Source organism: Streptopelia decaocto, assembly GCF_964273445.1.
Source record: "Streptopelia decaocto genome assembly, chromosome: 1".
Taxonomy (NCBI): Eukaryota; Metazoa; Chordata; class Aves; order Columbiformes; family Columbidae; genus Streptopelia; species Streptopelia decaocto.
The window spans coordinates 129567079-129588832 of record NC_138663.1 but is presented as its reverse complement, the minus strand read 5'-3'; the positions used below and the strand labels follow the sequence as shown (position 1 = coordinate 129588832).

The 21754-nt window shown below is 37.4% G+C and overlaps 1 protein-coding gene across 2 annotated transcripts in view; it reads left to right on the top strand.

Annotated features, from left to right (window-relative positions):
- The window catches only part of CADM2 (cell adhesion molecule 2), a gene marked incomplete at its 5' end in the record, with an annotated part of 679347 nt that overhangs the window by 531695 nt on the left and 125898 nt on the right, over positions 1-21754 (top strand). Inside the window, 2 exons of one of the 2 annotated variants that reach the window (XM_082052398.1) lie at positions 10371-10523; positions 13031-13168. In XM_082052398.1, coding sequence (XP_081908524.1) covers positions 10371-10523; positions 13031-13168 — 291 coding nt within the window. Of the gene's footprint in view, positions 1-10370; positions 10524-13030; positions 13169-21754 lie in introns of those variants that run through there. The other variant, XM_082052399.1, reaches the window with a different exon arrangement.

Here is a 21754-nt window from a genome sequence, read left to right as displayed (position 1 = left end):
TAACATGATTCCAATAATCTATTACTGTCAGTATCTACTGTTTGTTAGATAATGCTTTTATTCATAGCAGAGTTTTTATTCAGTGCAGCTATCAGAACTTAGTATGCTGTTGTCTGTCAAATATTTGTTTTATTTTTCCAAATGATGTTCAGTAATACTTGGTGAATATGTCTGGCCACCACTCTGGACTCCAAATATTATATTGCTGCACTTGTGAAGTCACCACATTCTTAGAATATAGCTGCACAAGAAGCGTATTTGCACAAACTAGCTGCAGGAAAAGCTAAAGAAGATAAATCTTTGTGAATATCCACCAAAAGCTGGGGATTTTGTTGGTGTTTCAGGATTGGTCACATTCCAGAATTTTGTGCTACACAGATTATTTACCCCAAAAACATCTAGAATCACAAGATCACAGAACATTTCACATTGGAAAGGAACTCTGGAGGTCACCTAGTCCAACTTTCTTCTCCAAATATGTCCAGTTAGATCAAGTTCCTTAGAGTATTTGACATCTGCTGCCAAATTTTCTCTTGCATTTGCATTAAGTTCATAATTTGCTGCCTCTTCCTGCTAAACAATCCCATGTCTCTCAGCCTCCAATTCCTTAATTATGTGTTTCCATCACCATTTCTCAGTTTCCTTCACAGCACATCTGTATCAGAAAAACTAAGACAAATCCTGCAAAACAGTAAGCCTCTGTGTACTTGTGGTTCAGAGGCAGATTGTCTGCTGATAGGCCAGATGAGAGACTTTATAGAATTTTAAAGGACTTCATCGTAAAAATTGCTGAAACCACCAAAGAGCTGTCTGTGAATTCTCTCTGGAATTGCACTAGACTCATCTCAGATGTCTCCTCATACTTTGTTCCATGTTTCAATTCCCTCAATAGTGAGATCTGAAAGTCATCAGTAACACGACTAATATCTTCAGTATCGACGTATACATTAGTATTTGACTCTACATTGGTACTGGAAGCAGTTGCTAGATTGATTGCAGATATAGTCATCAATCGTTGACAGTTTCTTCACTATTTTGTTCAGGTTGTCTAATATTTTCAAGACAGTGACCTGTTCTTAATTGGCCTCTGGAGGAAGCTGTCTTGCTCCACTGACTGCAGCAGGACTTTAGGGAGTCTGACTCCTTAATGTAGTTAGGATGAACAAGTATTCTTACTGCATGTCCAGCCAATGTATCCATCTGCTACAGGAAGAACCATGTTAATTTATGTATCTACATGAGTGATCAAGAAGTGCAGAAAGAATGGCCCATCTTGTAGCTGTTCTCACTTACAGAGAGATCTCAGATCGTTAGTAAGTGAGAAAGTCTCTCCAGATTCTGCTGAGGCAGTATGTTTGAACAGGACCATGTTCTTGAGAGTTAGAGGGTGGTGGTTTTCCAAGAAATATGAAGCAATACCATAAACAGGACTGTACCACAAGTATTACTCATTCATGCCACTAAAAACATTTTCATTATTATGGGGTCATCAAGTTCAGCTAGTGAATGAGCAGAACTGTAATGTCACCATCTACAAGGTTAGAGAAATACAGTTCTACATCTTCCTTAAGACATGGTCACCTGCAGATGCATATGAAGAACATCTTGCACATGGGCAGGTTTGAGGAGGAACTGGATTTCCAGCAGTGTGTTAAGAGTGTAAAATTTGGCCGAGTTGTTGACTACCCCCTAGGATTCCTTGCATCCAAAGCTGACTAAAGCCAGTTCATGAAGGTCACCAGCACTGACTGTAAAGGATAGTCTCTTGAAAAGGAAAAAGTGACCATATTGTATAATTGATGTTCTTTAAAATATGTAGACTTTCTTGGTAGACCACTGTGCTATTTAGCTAGACAGTTTTTAATACCTAAACAAACTTAACTCTGCCTTGCTCAGCAATCATTTAAGTACTGTTAACACAGTGATTAGTATCAACATCAGTAGCATGAGGAAAAATCGCCTAGTCTGGTCTTCACAGACGAACAAACTGGATAATCTGTGTACTCTTGTTTCAGTTTGCAAGAGGCTTAGTATTTATTTATCCCTTCTACTTCAGTGATGTCATTATCTAATATTTCTCACTTACAATGAACTCTAATTTAGCCTGAAACATACTGTTTTGTGTTTTCAGTATTGCCCTCAAAATTATAGAAAAAAAAATTATTTTTCTAACTTCTATTAGTATTTCCTTATGTAGGTGTGGACTGTTATTACAGCTCTCCATTGTATTATTTTCATACTATTACTTATGCAGTAGTGTTCCATCAGTAGACCTTCAGAAATTACATTTCCAACTGAGAGACTGTTTCTATCTGTAATTTGCCATATATGACACAGTATGATATATATATACAGTTTTGGAATACTGTAGCATTATTTTTGCTTTTACCATAATTGCCAGAATCAGTACAACACAGAATACAATTTGTCTTTTTAGAATGGTGCTGCATTTGAAAATACAGTTAAATAATTTTCTCTGTAATCCTCAGGGCTTCTTCCCTGCAATACTGCTTTCAAAATATCAGTCTCCAACCTGGTATATGAGATTACCAATTACTTTTATCTATTAAATATAATTTATTTTAATTCTGTCCATCTTTTACCTTTCCAGATTGTTTTGCAATTTTACTTTTTTGCAGCTGCATATTTCAGAAGTATGATTGTTAAATATTTTCTAGGGAACTGTGCTATGTCACGTGTCCAGTTGCATTAGTATAGTAGCAAATCTTGTAAATCCTCATTGCGGAAGAAATTAAATGAGCAGACCTTGTAAGACAACTTTTCATTCTGACAAATGTGATTTTTGCTTTATTTTTTTGAGGTATAGTTAAACATTGTTCCAACACAGTAAAACAACATAGCATCTTCATAGTTAAAAACCTGTATGTTTTGGAAGGATTTGAAACTTAAATTTCTTACATGAAAATGTGAGGCAGCCCGGAGATCTCAATAACTGTCATCCTTAAGATTCTCAAAAGACAAGCAGCACATAAGTGCAGTTCCTCTTTAATTCCAGAAACAGGCATTATGAACACTCTTAAAAATAAGTTATTCTCTTTTTGCATATTGCCATGTTTCTTGAACACTCTGAAAAGGAGAGAAACTGAAGAGAATACAGAAAGTCATTGTGAGAGAAGATGTAGCTCAGTGCAGAAACTCTAGCATGCAAGAAAGTTTTACTGCATTTATTCCATTCATGAAGAGCATATATTCATCCTGGCCTCCTTTTGTCCATTGATGACAGTTGGAGAAACCTCACTGAGTGAATGTGTTCAAGATCATAAGTTGTCAGAAGTCACCCTAAACTATTTCCATTTTATCTAGATTGCAGAAAACAGAGAAACGTTGTCATTTCGCTGAAGAAATTATCTTGCTATTTGGATATTCCTCCTAAGTATCTAAGGTTGTTCTTTAAATATAGCCCACCCTCATAAATAATAGATAATGTTGTACGGATAGGTGTCTTGGTCCCCAGTGCTTTGGCCTTTTCAGAGGAGTAGGTGAGCACAGAGAAGATGCCTCTGTTACTGAGACTGTCATCATCTCTTCCAATGAAGGCATTTTGCTGTGTGCCTAGACATATGCATTATCCAAAGTGCAAAAAATCTAAAAAAATATAAAAAACAGAATGCAACTTGCTCTTGAACATTATTCTCTAAATAACCTAATCAAATATCCCAGAAGTATTTGTCAGCTGAAAACAATCTAGTTATTTCTTTTTAGATTGCAGGCTAGAGCATAAAGTAGAAGATGACCAGATGATTAGAGGTACAAGTAGTATATTCCTATTGACCCTGTTTCTTCCTTTTGATAACCAAGTACTTCAGAAGAGTTCAAAGAGAAATATAAATACACTGGAATGAAAATAAAACTAATCTCCAAGGATTATTATGTTTTCTTCCATTTCAAAAACCTCACTTAGCACCTTCTGCAAAACTCAGTGGTGCCCTGAATTTATTAAGTACATGAAGGGGTTCAACAAATGAGTGAAGTATCCACAATACCTAAGTGACATGGAACTGTGAAAGATGCTGTTTGGAATGCCTGTGTGAACTCATCTGTGTTACTAATCACTTTCCTAATGGGGAAAAAAATCATCATGTATCTGAAAATTTCACAGCCAATTAGCCAAAGATCTGTCCACGGTATTGTGACCTTCAATTCTTTATTATTTCTGCTAATTTTACTTAGAAATGATGTCACCTTTAAAGGACTCCAATGGTACATACATCAGTCAGTCAAACAGGTTGCATAGAAACTTCTAACATATTACCAAGTGCTTTTCCCTCTGCATTAGCATTACCTGTGAAAGTAGACTAATTTTCAATGTTTCTGTCCCAGTACTGAAACCTGTCATGACCCTAGACTGATTAAGAGATCATCTATCTTTCTCACCTTTGGGCTTTGTTGCAGTCATGACCAGCTAGTAATAAAAGCAAAAGTGATAGTTTTACAGACACAGTGCTATGGAGTTGATTTCCAATGAGAGTTAAAGATTGCTTCACCACATGTGAGAATAGAAAACATGCGATTACTAAATATCCACACTGCTACAGCCTTGTATCCCTTCTTGTATGAAAGTAATCAAATTGCATGACAGGAAATGAAAGAGGAAGGAAAAATAATTTATTTCTATGTACAAATAATTGAGAAGTTTTAAAATATTAGGGGTCCAGATACCATGCAAGTTCCTACTAGGTAGGTTAGGCATTACCAGAATAACTGTGTATCACTTGGAAATGTGCAAACTGTTCATACTGTAACAGACTAAAGAGTACATTATTTTTTTTAAAGGAAGTTGAAATGTTTTGAAAATAAGTATGGTGGCCTGGAAGACTGAGCACAGAATAACAATAATAGATTTTTTTTTCTTCCATTTACTCCCCTTTTGTCTCTGTTTTTTCTTTCCCTGGTGGTGGTGGTGGTCTATGGCCTGATAGATTTTAATGCTCAAGTGCTGTAGATCATCCCTATAGGCACCTTGATATATTGAACTTATCAGGAACAAGGCAAAAGGGCTTCTGAAGTACATCCAAGTATATCTGGAAACGCAATATAAATCCCTTTAAATCTGTTTCAGATTAGTCCATGGTGCTGCATTCAGAAAGCTGGAGTCTGAAAATCAGAAGGATGGTTTCAGTTTCATAAGTATTAAATTTTTGGGAGTTTAGCACAACGTGTAGACTATCAGAAATCTTTCTGGTTCCAACTAATGGTTACATTATTCCCATGACAGAGGGAAGAGCTCTAACATGAGGAAGAAAATTTTGTTGAGTGAATCCCAGGATGGCAGCATATGTCAAGTTAGTATTGTCAAAACATCTGTGAAACACTCTGGAGGATTTGGGATTTTAGTTGTTTGCTTGGTTTGGTTTTAGTTGGTTGGTTGGTTGTTTTTTTCCCCATTCTTCAACTATATCACTCAAAATACTAATGAGATATAATCATTTTAGAGAAATAAGATGAGAGATGCTGCTTTCTGGCCACTATATCTAACAGGTCCAACTCCCTTTTCCACACAGTATGAAATGTGTTTTGTTTTTTTTTCCATGACAGTGTGAATTTCTAAGTTTTTTTTTAATCTCTTTGATATAATTCCTATTGTAATATTTCACTACATATGATCATAATATTTTTTTCAAAACATAAAGTGCAGCTTTTTGTGTTTGTGAACAAAGAGACCAGTTTATTGCAGTGGCCATGAGTCTCAAGAATTGCTAATTAATGCAGCTGAGATACATGACTGTATATTTTATTCATAATAAACTAAACTATGCAAATTATCAAGGTTGCTTGTTTCTGTGTCAGAAAACATTCTGAAAGGAAATCTTTTCTACAGAAAAAGAGACTGACAGGTAAAATAAATGAAGTGTATCTGCTTAGGAACAAGTATTTTGTGCATAATTGTTTCATACCTTTCTAATTAACTATGTAACATGTGCCTTGGAATTACAGAAAAACGAATAATATACTTAGAGCATACTGGAATTTACTATGCAATTTTATTTCTTATTGCATTTTATATTTTTTCTAAGTACCTGCAACTTAAGAATCCGGGAAGGAGCCGCCTGTGATAGTGTTCCTTGTTATAGTTTTGGCAAAGGTGTATTTCCCAGAAATCAAATATATATTCAGCTTATTTACCCTTTTTCTAACACCTCCGTATCATGCAAAAATGTAGGTATGCAAGTTATTGATAAGGTAATGATTTTGTGTGTAGGTGAAAATCCCCAGGAAAAGGGGGTTGGCTTCTGACAAAGTGAAATGGAAAAAAGAAAAAGCTTCCAGAGAAGGTTATGAATGAGCAGGCATAGGTAGGAGAGATGTTGGTAAACCACACACATCAAGTGAGGATGGAGCTTGTAGAGCCTATAAGGACAAAACTTTCTCTTCTGTGCTCACCCGGTCTGTCTAGTCATTACCACAATACAACTGAAAGTATTCAGAAACTACGTTGTGAAATACAAAATGAAGCTAGTTGTATAACCTTCTTAAAAGGTGGAGGAATAAATACTGTCACTGGGGTACAATACAGCAGCTGTATTTTAGTATGTTTTCTATTTTTTTTGTGGGGAGCTAGAAATATTTACTGCTGTTTGTATTGAACAATGCATGGGCATTTCAGTATATAGGAAATCTGTTTATTGGTGTATACCAAACTCCAAATTCATGCAGAATGTCCCCATACATGTTCTGCTTTTTGTTTTCAGCTATTCATTAAAAAAGAGATAATATTTTGTATTTTACGGTATGGTACTTTATTTAAATTACTGTGGTAGAGCCTAAAGCTGGCTTGAACCTTGTAGTAAAATTGCTCTTTTGGGGACAATTCTTGTTCCAAAGAAAGAGCAATCAAAAAGTATATCGAAAGCTTTTGAAGCTCATATCCTTTAAAGAGAGAATAGTGAACTAAATGAGATCACTCTTTAAACAAGTAGAACTCAGATCTGCTGAAAGGGATGGAATACAGAGTATTGTAAATAAATCTGCTTCCCATCCACTAGCTCCTTGAGGAGAATGTCTTCTCCTTCAAGCTTTTGCTTTCCAGTTGATACCTTTCAGTAGCTGGCTTCTGTTCTGGCTCCACGGGCTTCTTTGCACCATCAAACAGGCTCGTCAAGAGTTTACTCTCTGCCATGAGCAAGACCCCTGCTCTACTCAATCTCCATGCCTGGAGATTTCTGTCTGGCTAGAAGTGCTCCTGGCTTGTGCAATGTCACCAACTGTTCATTTGCTGGTCGAGGGAGCAGTCACCCTCTCTCAGAGGGTTTTCTCTGCCCCAGGTTGCAGGAGCCAGGGCTAAACAGGCAGCCACTTTTTCTCAGATCCAACTTCAACCTTATAGCAAAATGTACCTCACACAGAAAATGGAAACAAACCAGTTCTGGCATCTACCATAGCAATGAGTTTCTTAAGAGGAATTCATGTCTTTCTAAACCAATATAGATAGGGATACAGACATAGATGTAGGAATAAGGTTTGAAAATAAGATTCTAAAAAGACTCCATGTAAGTGCTAGCCTTGTCTAAGCAATAGCAGTAGAGTTCTGATTGGTTTGGTCTCAGGTCTGCCTAGACAGGAAAGCTTACAGATGTTTAGGTTTGAAACTGATGGCACAGATAATTAATTGCATTTAGACTTAGCACTTATAAAAATGCTTCTGACAAACAGCTTTCCTGCAAAGGAAAGCTATTTGCGTTTTTTTTTTTTTTTTTTTTTTGCAAAGGCTCTGTGTTGGTATTTCCATTATAAAATTCTTTCTTTCTGTTCTTTCAATAAAAGTTAACTTCAGGCTGAAACATGGAACATCTATATCAGCTCTTGATCAGTGGCTGTTTTTACCAGTTTTCCAGAAAATTGGCTGAGCTGAAGTTTCTCTGTTGTACACAGGCTAAAAAAGGTGTAGAGGGGAGGAAATGAGAGAGGAGCAGTGGGAATATAGTTGATGGAGGTGGTTTGTATTTCAATTTTTTTTGGCTTTTTTTTCACTGCCAGTCAGATCAAAAGTGGTGTGCTATTGGCAACACCTATAGACCATTTGTGCTCTAGTGTAATTCATTACAGTTCTGTTTAGTGCATGGAATTCTTCACATTGCCCGATCTATAGGAAAGTATTTCAACAGCTACATAAATCTTTATCACAAGGCAGTAGCAATTGAAAATTTTAACAAAATAAAATACAATATTAGATTATATACTGCATTAATTTTTAAACAATTTCTGATTAAGGAGAGGCAAAACTCACCACTTTCAAATTATGGGATGCAGAAGGTCCTTTTTAAAAAAAAAAAATCATATGCTGTTCTCCAAATTATATATATGGGCATGGTAGTAATCAAACCATTTCGAAGCTCTGGGTCATTTTGAAAATAATTATTTTTGAAGGGTCAGTAATGTGAAATAAACTACCATTCTTCTTTATGCTCAGTTTGCATCTGAGTAGAATTGAAAAACTGTGAAATGAATTCTGAATCCCCATCTACTTCCTCAAAGATAGCAACAGCTTCCCTATTGTGAGGGCTTTTGGTTGCTAAAGACAGAGTCATCAGCTTTGCCTGTTGTTCTGGGTTGGTAGAAGCTTGCTTCTATGGACTTTTGTTTTCTTGAGCTTGTTTTTCTTGGCTGTTGTGTCAGCATATTGGTATATACATAGTTTTCCATGTTGTGGCTTTTGTTTTGCTTGCTTGTTTGCTTTAATGTTGCCAGTATTTTCCATCATTATATGCATTTTATATTATATACTACGTAATTATTTATTTCTTGCTGTGGCTGGTCAGAAGATGTCTCAGTTATGTTTTGACTCTGTCCATTACACACAATCTCAGTCACTTTGAAGTGCCTTGGAGCAGTTCATGACATGCTTGTATGTTAGGTCTGCTTAAGCTGTCACCTTTCAGTCTTCAGGCCCTGCAGAGAATAAGTAAGTCAAGCTTTAGCTGGCCTACCCTGAAATAGCCAGTAAATTCAGCTTGAGATTGCTGTAAAGAAATCTGAATGCTAGCATTAGAAGACAACAAATTCAAATGACATTTTTGCTGAATTTTCATTGTAGCTGCTTATTTTGGTGTAAATCATCTTGAACTGGCAGCACTTGGAGAGCCTTGCAATGGGGCAGAAACATCTAGATTTAGCAGCAAAAGAACTGCGGTAAAGCTTTGTTTTTCTCTTTGGAAGATTTAAATGTTAGGAGAATTATATCTAAGAGCCTTTAGGGACTATAGAAAGAGGTGAGTGATAACAGCATTAGAGACTTTAACACCATGGTTCTTCTCACAAATCAAAACATAGCTCTTCCAGTAATTGTAACAGTCCTGTATTAGTTTGATTTCAGAGGCTGACTATAAAAATAGACTCAAATGCTGTCAGGTCAAAGATTTGAATCTAGAGGTTACAGAGGATTTTTTATTGTTCGCTTAGGAGAATTATGGTGTTAACTTACTTATTATACTAGTATTTCTATTCTGCCAAAAGACTTAATATATGTAGATTCCCAAAACAACTTCACTACAGAGAAATTGAATGTTTAGGAATGTTTTCATTGTTTGTTTGTGGTTTTGTTGTTGTTGTAGTTTTCAATAGAAATTGTGTGTTCATCTAAATATAGGCTTTAAAATATTTAAAATTTCAAGACATTAGCTAAAGTGACATTTTGAATTTAAGTAAATCTATCTGCTCCTCTTGCCTAAGTGGCTTCATGGAAACAAAATTTTGTTTGGAAGGATTTTCTGATAGACCAGATGTTTGATCATAATCAAAAAAGTAAAGCCGCTATCCTAAATTACCTCAAATCTTTAAATGTATTATATATGCATGTAGAAGTGGAACTTTCAATATATTCATAATAAGAAATATCCTTTGAGCATTCAAGAAATCTGGTATTCCAGTTCAATATGAGTAGTAACGGATGTGAGAAAAATCTGTAGGCAAGCTGTGCAATTCTAGACTTCTAAGTTGAAAATATAGTTTGTTAGTAGATGAAACAGGATTTTTAATATTCAGCTACATTTATAAATATGTGAAAAAGAAAAAGGTTTTAGGAAGGAGTTATTTTAGGCACTGACCAAAGCTGTTATGGGGCAGAAATCAAAGTCACTTTTTTGTTTCAGAGGAAGACCAAAGAAACTAAAGTCCCTTAATTTCTAGGTTTATATACATTACAAGTCACTTAGCACACTATTAAAAAACTCGCTGAACTCTTGCACTCTATTCCACGGAGAAAACAAACTGCTCTGCAGAAAGACAACTGTGGCCATATCCCTGTATTCTAGGCCATGATTTCTCTAGGCTACATCATAGAGCCTCTTGTACAACATACTACACTTGGTTAATGTGCTGTTTCTTACCCTATAATATGTTTTTTTGTTTTTCAGCTCTGAGGGACAACAGAATTGAGCTGGTCCGAGCTTCATGGCATGAACTGAGTATCAGTGTCAGTGACGTGTCTCTGTCGGATGAAGGGCAGTATACCTGCTCTTTATTTACAATGCCTGTCAAAACTTCCAAGGCTTTTCTTACCGTTCTCGGTAAGTATAAATAGCTGAGCATGAAGAAGCAAGTGTTAAACTTCTCAGGCTTTGGCAAATTATGATAAGAATGAACTTTTCTAAAGCTTGTCAGAAGATACATGTAAATGTCTGATCTTGTTTCCCTGAAGTTTATTGTTTCATATTGCTGTGCTGAAAAATAACATGCCTCTTGCTATTTGTGCTGTGGCAGGATAATGAATTAGGGAGCACACAAATATCGCAGCATGAGTGCTCCATAAAATGGACATAACCTCTACATCCCAAGCACCAGAAGTGCAAAGAAGGTGCATGTATTCATCTCCTAACAATATATTGTACAGGGCAGAGAGAAGAAGATCAGAAAGCATAAAATCAAAACGGGTTTTAGTGCTTTATCATTTTTCCTTAGCTATGCATTTTCTTGTCTCATTCTGCTTTCTTTTCTTTTTTTTTTTTTTTTTTTTTTTTTTTTTGGTCTATAAAGTGCATATTTTCACTGGGTTTGCTGTTTCTTTTATGCTTTATCTTCTAAATGCTCTGCTGTTTTCCCCAAAGGTTATAGATACACATAGAAAAGCAAGAGATTTTGAGAGATGTCCAGGAAATAAAGTTTCTGCTTGAAGCTTTATATGTTTCCATGAATGTCAGTAGCCCAATTGGCCAAAATTGCTACAGTTCATTGAAACACACCTGTGTACCTAAGAGGTTATATGATTTTAGAGATTGATTTTTATTCTTTTCTCCTTTTTCTGTCCCTGAACTTGACTATTTTTTTTTAAATTTGATTTTTATTTATTTCATTTTTATATATACAGGCAGACGTTTGAATTTAATAGGACTGATGTAAGATGTCCTCTGCACCAGTAATATTCACATTAATCCAGCCAGGGAATTGGTTTTGTGCATAGGATGTGAAATACATCTCCCTTTCAGTCCCTGTGAGACTATTTTACAAAAATCTTCAAAAGTTTGCTATTAAGGACAAAAAATACCCACTCAGAGTAGAATAATCTGGAGTAGCAACTGCCTACAGTTAATCTTTTCCATAGAGAGGCATCTCATGATCTAAACAATAGATGAGTAGACCAGTTCAACATTTTAAGTGGCAGAAAGACATAGAAAGGTGTGGCAAAGACAAAAAAAAAATCTAGCCAATATTTATGAACCAAAGTAAGTTGATCTTTCACAGCTGTTCTCGTTTTACCTTCAGTTTGAGGGAGGGATTAATGAAATATTTGCAACATCAGCTACTTCCAAGAAAGAAAGCTTCAAGGTTTTAGATGCTGATCTGTTTTCATTTTGTATTTTTAATTTTCTATTTCAAAGTAACATTTTAAACTCTTGGAACACCTTCTATCTGAAAAGGAGATACTTTCCATTGAAATGTATTACATATTTTAATCAGATAAATTATCCTTTTATGAACTAATAATCTCTTTGTTGACTGCTCTGTTATAGATTAGAAGATTTAAGTGTCAAGGTATTATAGTAGACACCATTTTCTGTCTTGAAAGAGAGGAGTAAATTTATTACAGAAATGTACTATGCAATAGGTACTGCTGCTTGGTTTTTATGTACATAATCTGTCATTGTGGAAAAGAGATGTAAACAAACTAAATTGTGAAATACACAGCACAGGATCAATTACCATGACTGATTCCTTTATCTAGCCACAAATATGAATGTGTCAAAGTGCTGCAGATGCATGTTATAACAATGACATTTTCAGAGATTTTAAAATTATAGTCATCAGTATCACTTTAAAAAAAGTTATTATTGTGTTTTTGGAAGTCAGATGGATTTATACATGCAGTAATCAATTTCCCAATTCTCTTCATTATTTTTAAAAAGTTTTCCATGGTTCATTGAAAAACAACTATTTCCAAATTTAATATTCTGTATATAGTATGTCATGATTATGTAACCTCCTCCAAAGAACTTGGATTCAGCTGAAAAATGCTCCATAGCCAATTGAATTGTGATTATACCTATTGTTTTTTGGTTATGTATTCTCTGAAGATAAAGTAGCTCCTGTATTTACTTTCACCCTCCCTTTCCCCTGGATTTTGTATTAACATCTTCATAATTCATGCTTAAACATCCCTTCTGAACTTAGACAAGTTCAGCTTTTTGTTGCCAGTTATATTGTATTTTCACAGCTGTATTTCTAATATACGTTGTCATCCTGCTTGCTTTGTAGACCATTTTAAACCTTATAATAGCAAGTCATACTAGAACTGCATGCAGAAATACATAGATAACACCGTTTTTAAAATACAATCTGTTTCCCTTAGAAAACTAGATAATTTATGTTTTCTTTAATTCTTTAGAATCAACTATGGTACAGATTGACAGTTTATTTGCAATAGGAAGCAGGATTAACTGGCATTTCAATTTTGATAGAAGACAAGGAACTAATTATTCTGCTCCTGAAATTTAGAGCATATGAAGTGAACTTTAAGTTGGTCATATATTCGTGGCAGCAGCTGACACTATCAGAGATATTTTGCTTGTTTCCTTTTTAGGTGTTCCTGAGAAGCCACAAATTACTGGATTTACCTCACCAGTTATGGAGGGAGAGAGGATGCAGCTAACTTGCAAGACGTCTGGTAGTAAGCCAGCAGCTGATATCAGATGGTTCAAGAACGACAAAGAAGTTAAAGGTACTTAAAAGGACTTTGATGTCATTTTATGCAATTGTCAAAACTATGTCTTATTTAAAATTATATTTTTAAATTCACGTTTGTAAAGTTTCTGATATTTAATCATTGAATGAATCATTAATCATAGAATCATAGAAATATTTAGGTTGGAGAAGACCTGTAAGATCATCAGGTCCAACCATTAACCTAGCACTGCTGAGTCCACAACTAACCCATGTCCCTAAGCATCACTTCTATACACCTTTTAAACTGTTCCAGGGATGGTGAATTCACCACTTCCCCAGGCAGTCTGTTCCAATGCCTGACAACCCTTTCATAGAATATTTTTTTCCTAATATCCAATCTGAACCTTCGCTGGCACAACCTGAGGCCATTTCCTCTCATCCTATCACTTGCTACTCAGGAGAAGAGACCAACACTCTCCATGCTACAACCTCCCTTCAGGTAGTTGTGGACAGTGATAAGGTCTCCTCTCAGCCTCCTTTTCTCAAGACTAAACAGCCCCAGTTCCCTCAACCTCTCTTCATAAGACTTGTGCTCCAGACCCTTTAACTGCTTTGTTGCCCTTCTTTGAACATAGTCCAGCACCTCAGTGTTTTTCTTATTGCGAGGGGCCCCAAACTGAAAACAGGATACAAGATGTGGCCTCACCGATGTCAAGTACTGTGGAACAATCAACTCTCTAGTCCTACTAGCCACACTATTCTTGATACAAGTCAGGATGCTGTTGGCCTTCTTGGCCACCTGGGCACTCTGCTAGCTCATGTTCAGCTGCCTGTTGACCAAAACTCCCAGGTACTTTTCAACCAGGCAGCTTTCCAGCCACTCTTCCCCAAGCTTGGAGCATTGTATGGAGTTGTTATGACTCAAATGCAAGACCCAGCAGTTGGCCTTGTTGTACATCATACAATTGGCCTTAGCCCATCGATCCAGCCAGTCCAGATCCCTCTGTATGGCCTTCCTACCCTCCAGCAGAACAACACTCCCACTCAACTAGGTTGTCATCTGCAAACTTACTGAGGGTGCGCTCAATCCCTTCACCCAAATCATTGATAAAGAGATTAAACAGAACTGGGACCAATACTGAGCCCTGGGGAACACCACTGGAGACTGGCCACCGACTGGATTTGGCTCCTTTCACCACAACTCTTTGGGCCCAGCCATCCAACCAGTTCTATACCCAGCAAAGAGTACACCCATCCAAGGTATGAGTATCCACTTTCAGCAGGAGAATGCTGTATGATACCGTGTCAAAGGCTTTACTAAAGTTTAGGTACACAACATCCACAGCTTTTCCCTTATCCACTAAGTGGGTCACCTTGCTCTAGAAGGAGATCAGGTTGGTTATGCAGGACCTGCCTTTCATAAACCCATGCCGACTAGGCCTGATCACTTGTTTTTCTTGTATGCGCTTTGCGATGGAACTCAGGATAACCTGTTCCATGACCTTCCCTGGCACTGAGGTCAGACTGACAGGCCTGTAACTCCCCAGATTCTCATTTCAGCCCTTCTTATAGATGGGTGTCACATTTGCCAACTTCCAGTCAATTGGCCCTCCCTGTTTTTCCAGGACTGCTGATAAATAACAGGAAGTGGCTTGGTGAGCGCGTCCACCACCTCCCTCAGTACCTTTGCATGCATCCCATCTGTCCCTATAGGCTTGTGTGTTTCTAAGTGGTGTAGCAGGTCACTTAGTATTTCCCCTTGGATTATGGGGGCTTCATTCTGCTCCATGTCCATATCTTCCAGCCCAGCGGACTGATTATTGGAGAACAACTGGTCTTACTATTGAAAACTGAAGCAAAGAAGGCATTAAGTACCTCAGCCTTTTCTTCATCCTTTGTCACTATGTTTCCCCCCATATCCAATAAAGGAAGGAGGTTCTCCTTAGCCCTTCTTTTGTTTCTCATGTATTTATAGAAACATTTTGGTTGTCTTTTTATGGTAGTAGCCAGATTAAGTTCCAGTTGTTCTTGGGCCCTTCTGTTTTTCTTCCTGCATAATCTCATGACATCTTTGTAGTCCTCCTGAGTTACCTTACCCGTCTTTCAAAGGTTATAAATTTTCCTTTAATTCCCAAGTTCCAGCTGAAGCTCTCTATTCAGACAGGCCAGTCTTCTTCCCTGCCATCTCATCTTTCAGCACATGAGGACAGCCTGCTTCTGTGCCTCTAAGATTTCCTTCTTGAAGACAGACCAATCTGCCTGGACTCCTTTGTCTCCCAAGCGACTCTCTCAACCAGCCTCCTAAATAGGTCAAAGTCTGCCCTTCAGAAGTCCAGGGTAGCAGTTCTACTGACCTTTCTGCTTCATGACCACTATGCCCAAGGTGACCTCCAACCATCATATGACCCACAAGTCCTTCTCTGTTCGCAAACGAGATGCCTAGTGGGGCACCTTCCCTAGCTGGCTCACTGACAGCTGTGTCAGGAAGTTGTCTTCCATACAGTCCAGGAGCCTCCTAGACTGTTTCCTCTCTGCTGTGTTGTATTTTCAGCAGACACCTAGTAAGTTGAAGTCCTCCGTGAGAACAAGGGCTAGTGATCGTGAGATTTCTCCCAGCTGCTTATAGAATGTTTCATCTGCATCTTCCTCCTGGTTGGGTGGTCTATAACAGACTCCTATGATGTTATCTGGTTCGTTGGCCTTTCTCCTGATTCTTGCCTGTAAACACTTGACCCTGTTGTCACCATCAGTAAGCTCTAAAACAGGGGGTGTCGAACTGTATAAATGTAACTACTGCTACATTAATACAGTCCTAAAATTGCATTCTGCCCCTTAAAGGCAACAATGAGGCTGATGTGACCCCTGGTGAAAATGAATTTGACACTTCTGCTCTAAATAGTCAAAACACTCCCTAGCATACAGGACTATCCCACCTCCTCTCCTTCCTTGCCTATCCCTTGTGAAGAGCTGAGAGCCATCCATTGCAGCACTCCACTTGTGTGAGTCATCTTACCCTGTTTCCATGATGGGAACTATGTCATAGTTTTCATGTTGCACAGCAGCTTCCAGCTGCTCCTGTTTGTTTCCCATGCTGTGTGATAGTACATAGAAAAGGAATTTTTTTGTAAATTACTGGAGTGGTCATATAACCATCTTTTTACTTTTTCTTCAAATGGTAAAACCTGATGTTTTGAATTGCTCTGAATTCTATTCAGCATAATAAACTCAACTGTGATGCTTCATAGAGAAACGTTTTATGGATTACTGTTATCACAGCCATACCATTCACCCCAGATATTTTACATCTCTTTTTGCCTTTCTAATATGAGATATGTCTGATTTGCTCAATTGCCAGTTTTGTGTTACATTCTTCTAAGGAAACTGACCAGGTGAGGCAGAACAGTCTGAAGGATACAGGAGACTGCAGTTCCCATAAGGGAGCTATGGAGCCTGCTCTGGTGAGGAGGAGTGAGGACATACAGCAATAGAGGGAATCTCAGCTGGGAAACTAGGTCCCTGCAGCTGAGGATACTGAGTGTCTGTGGTAAGGAGCAGGGAGAAGACAGACTTTAAAGGGGATGGGAAGAACTTCACCAGGACTGGGGGGAGTTGGAAAAAGTCTGTTGTAACTGTAAAGTCATTGGGTGACTAAAACTGAAGCTGAAAGCAAGGATTTGCCTGTGATGATTCTGTGAGATAGAAAACAGCTGCATGTAAAAGGTATTTATTTCTTTTCTGTCTTCTCTTTCACTTTGTATGTTGTTTCCTTAGAACTTAGTTTTCTAGTCCATGTCATCATAAATGCTGGGATAGTTTAAAATCTTTTTTGGTGAATGGGTGGAGAGAGCTTCCTGTAACAGAAGGCTTAGTCACATCTACCCCAGCCAGCTGCAGCACCCATTATAGAGTACATAAATAAAAAATAAATAATATGAATAATTCTGCTATAAGATCAGATCAATAAATGATTCAAAACCCGCATTTTCTTTCTACCTTAAAAAAGAAAAAAAAACCACAAACAAAACAAAACAAAACAAAACAACCCCACAACTTTATCTGCTTTCTCTTGTATTTGTCTTACATTGTGGCCTTTGTTAGCACAATAAAGTGCCTCAAGCAAAATTGCAGCATTAATTACAGAACCCATCAATCTTCCTTTACTTTTCTCTACCACAGTTCAATGTACACAACCAGAGCTGTGATATAAAATTGGTAAATAAAGGATATTGCAGTTGATTGTCCAAGGAACCTAGTCCATTCTAGAAGAGTCTTTAGATTTGTGATCAAAATCAGAATACTTTTAAAGGAGACCAGAATTTTAGGCTGGAATCATTTCAAATATATTTGACCACTTTTAACAAGGGTAGAAAATCTGGAAACAAAGAACCATTCTTTCCAGTCACTGGGAAATTTGAGAAAATTGCTGAAAGAAAAGGGCTGCCTCATTAAACATAATTAAAAGGAAAAATTTAAAGCACAGCTAACACATGGCATGGCATAGATTCTGTCATTCAGAAAAGATGACAAGATTAATATACATATTCAAGATATGTAAAGATTGAAAGTCACTCTGATCAATGTCAATACTTTAAGAGAACCACTGATACAGTTGACATGACAGCAAGGCAACATATCTAAAAAGATGTTATTTTAAAAATTATATTTTAAAATCTCGTGTATTAACTTTGCCTTTCAGCTGACATATAATTGAAGCCAAGCAAGCAATTATATGATTTGACTCTTTAACTTTTGCTCTTCTCAACATTTCCTAAAAAAAAGAAAAAAAGAGGGGAAGGGACTGAGCACATTCATTTCAGTTTGGTCTTCTAGGTCTTCTGAAGAGCACATTGCCATTTCACAAAGGTTAGGAATAAAATAACCTAACCAGTTTGCAGTGGCATCAGCAGAAGTTACATTAGCTTTGTGCACTGTAAAAGGTGAAATGATAAATCTGAGAAAATAGATATGAAATTATATGCTAATGCAGCTGACATTAAAGGTTAGGAGTTCATCTGTCTAGCACCAGTAAATCCAATTGTGTTACAGTGTATTATACGTGATGCAAAAGAATATAAATGATGCATTGAGTTCAGAGTTGCACCGAAGGGGAAAAAGCCATTCTAAAATTGTAGCTCCATTGCTATTATTCAAAAAAGGAATCATCATCTGGTAAAGGAATACTGTTTGATAGAGTGTTAGTGATGAGAGAGACTGAATGTGAAACACTGAGTACCATACCTTTTACTTTAGTTTTCCATCTCTCATATATGCACCAAATTAACAAAGCGATCTGCAATTTAGCATTCTGATGACACTTCTGGAAGATCATTTAAAGCAATAATATTGGAGAAGCTAAATACATAATCTTCATTTAAAATCAACAACACTTGTTACAAGGTATTTCACAGAACCATAGAATAGCTTGGGTTGGAAGGGACCTTCAAAGGTCATCTAGTCCAACCCCTCTGCCATGACCAGGGACACCTTCAACTAGATCAGGTTGCTCAGAGCCCCGTCCAGCCTCGCCTTGAATGTTTTCAGAGATGGGTCATCTGCTACCTCTCTGGGCAACCTGTTCGTGTTTTACCACCCTCATTGTAAAAAAATTCTTCCTCATGTCTAGCCTGAATCTCCTTTCCTTTGGTTTAAAACCATTATCCCTTGTCCTGTCGCAACAGGCCCTGCTAAAGAGCCGACATCTTTCTTATAGGAGCCCTTTAAGTACTGAAAGGCCACAATAGGGTCTCCCCAGAGCCTTCTTCAGGCTGAACAACCCCTACTCTCTCAGACTGTCTTCATAGCAGAGCTGTTCCAGCCCTCTGATCATTTTTGTGGCCTCCTCTGCACCCTCTCCAACAGGTCCATGTCTTTCCTGTACCGAGGGCTCCAGAGCTGAATGCAGAACTCCAGGTGGGGTCTTATCAGAGCAGAATAAAGGGGCAGAATCTCCTCCCTCGACCTGCTGGCCACAAGTCTTTCGATGCAGCCCAAGATATGATTTGCCTTCTGGGCTGCAAGTGCACATTGCTGGCTCATGTCCAGGTTTTCATCCATCAGTACCCTCAAGTCCTTCTTGGCATGGCTGCTCGCAATCCCTTCATCTCCCAGCCTGTATTGATACAGGGGGTTGCCCTGACCCACGTGCAGGGCTTTGCACTTAGCCTTGTTGAATCTCATGAGGTTCCCATGGGCCCACTTCTTGAGCTTGTCCAGATGCCTCTGGATGACAGCCCAGCCCTCAGGAATATCAACTGCACCACTCGGCTTGGTGTCATCCACGAATTTGCTGAGGGTGCACTCAGTCCCACTCTTTATGTCATTGGTGAAGATGTTAAACAGTACTGGTCCTACTACAGACCCCTGAAGGACTCCACTTGTCACTGACATCCATCCAGACATTGTGCCATTGACCACTGCTCTCTGGGTATGACCATGCAGCCAGTTCCTCATCCTTTGAACAGTGCACCCATCAAATCCATATCTCTCAAATTTAGAGAGAAGGGTGTTGTGGGGGACTGTGTCAAAGGCTTTACAGAACTCCTGATAGACAGCATCTGTCGCCCTTCCTTTGTCCACTGATATAGTTACTTCTTCATAGGAAGCCACTAGGTTGATCAGGCAAGACTTGATCTTGGTCAAGCCAATTTAAACAATATTATGTTGAAAAAAAATTCTATAATTCAGAAATATTTTTAATAGATTTTCTTTTTTTTTTCCCTAGCAGAATTTGACTTCAAAAATAAATAAGATCATATTAGTAATTTTGTTGCAACAGATTAGAACAGTTTGAAGGAGTTTATGTATCTTTAGTACATGCAAAGAATTCGGGGAGGCAGTGAACATTTTGTCTTTCTAAACCTCTAAAACGAATATGATTTTTTTTTAGTTAAGAAGGCCATTTCTTGTCACAATTTGATTTTAAATGTAAACAAAAATTATATTTGCCTTGCAAAAACAGCACAACTGTATTTTTAAAAGATTAGTGTTTCTACATGGATGTTACAAGTATATGCTTTTGGAAATAGTTGACAATGAACAATGAATGATAGACATTCTACCATTTCTTTTTTTATTATTTTGACTATCAAACAGCTAAACTAGTACTAGTTAATAAAAGCATATCTGTATGTGCACCTATCTGATAGTCATATAAGTGGACCCATAGTTGACTCTTAAATTTCATATGTCCAAACCTCTGTTCAAAGGTTTGATCAGCTTGCTAAAGGTCTTTTCCAATTCAGTTTTTGAAAAATCTCCAAGCATGGAGATTCCATAGTCTGTCTGGGCTAGATGTTTCAGTATTTGAAAGCCCTTACTGTGGAGGATTTTCATTTTGTTTAGATATTTGATGATACAGAATCAGAATTTTCTTGGTGTAACTTGTGTTCATTGCCCCTTAACTTTTGCTGCATACCTCTAAGAGGACTTTGGATTTTTTCTTCTCTGTGACCATGTATTAGGTACTTGAAGGCAGCAGTTCGTCTGGTTTTAGTCATCTTTTCCTCAGGTTGAGCAAACCCAACTGCCTTAAGCTGTCCTTGTACATCGTATGCTTCCGCCACTGAGCGTATCTGTGGCTTTCGCCTCAACCTATTTGGGTTTTTCAACACCTTTCTTGTACCGGAAAGCCTAAAACTGAGCCTAGTACTTTAAATGCAGACATGCAAATACTGAATAGAGAAAAGTCACTTCCCTTGGCTTGTTGACTATGCTGTTATTGATGCGAGGCAGTAATTTTTTAGCTTTCAACACTGTAAAGGCACACTGTTGACTAATGTGCAACCTGTCCCCAAGAACTCCAGTTTCCTCTTTATAAAGCTACTTCCTAGCTAGTCATACCCCAACCTGTGCCTCTGTAATGGATCTTTTTTTTTTTTTTTTTTTTAACCTTTATTTCAAGAGGGTTTTTAGGAGAGAGAGAAGTAGCAAGAAAAATAATAAAATAATGGACTACTGTAGGCCTATTCAAAAATTTTTAAAAACTCCAGGTAAATATTCTGATTGGTAGCATATGGTGAGATACCCAGTACCTGATACACTGCTCTTGCATCCAGGTGGGCTTGCATTCAGTTAGCATATATTACAATCATACTTTCATTTTGCTATGAAGAAACATCTGATAAAGTGGAGTATAATATGTCCAATGATGAAGATGTCAACAGTTTATAGAATATTATCACCATTCTTCTTGCAGAGGTAATTAACTCTAAGGGTCAGACTCTTCCAAACAGTTCATGTTTAGAGAAAGGCTTCTAAACATCCATTTAGAAAATTAACTGGGGTTTTGTTTGATTGTTTGTTTCTGTTTGTTTGTTTTGTTCTTTGTGTGTTGTTGGTTGGTTGGTTTGGTTTGGTTTTGTTTGGTTTGGGGTTTGGTTTGGTTGGTTTTTGTTTGTTTTGGTGTTTTTTTTTTTATTATTATTATTTTTAATCTAAAGGATTAAGCATCCACAACCTCTCACTGAAATTAAAGTTGTTGATGTTTGCAGGAGCTGTCTGTTCTCTCCTTGAAGTCAGTAAGCAAAGGAATGTGTACATTGCTTATAAGCAGAAGACTATCTATAAAGGTCCTTATTATTAAATTTGGAAACGTAACTCTGGGAAAAAAAAATCTCATGTGTTTACTTTAAATATTAGTGAA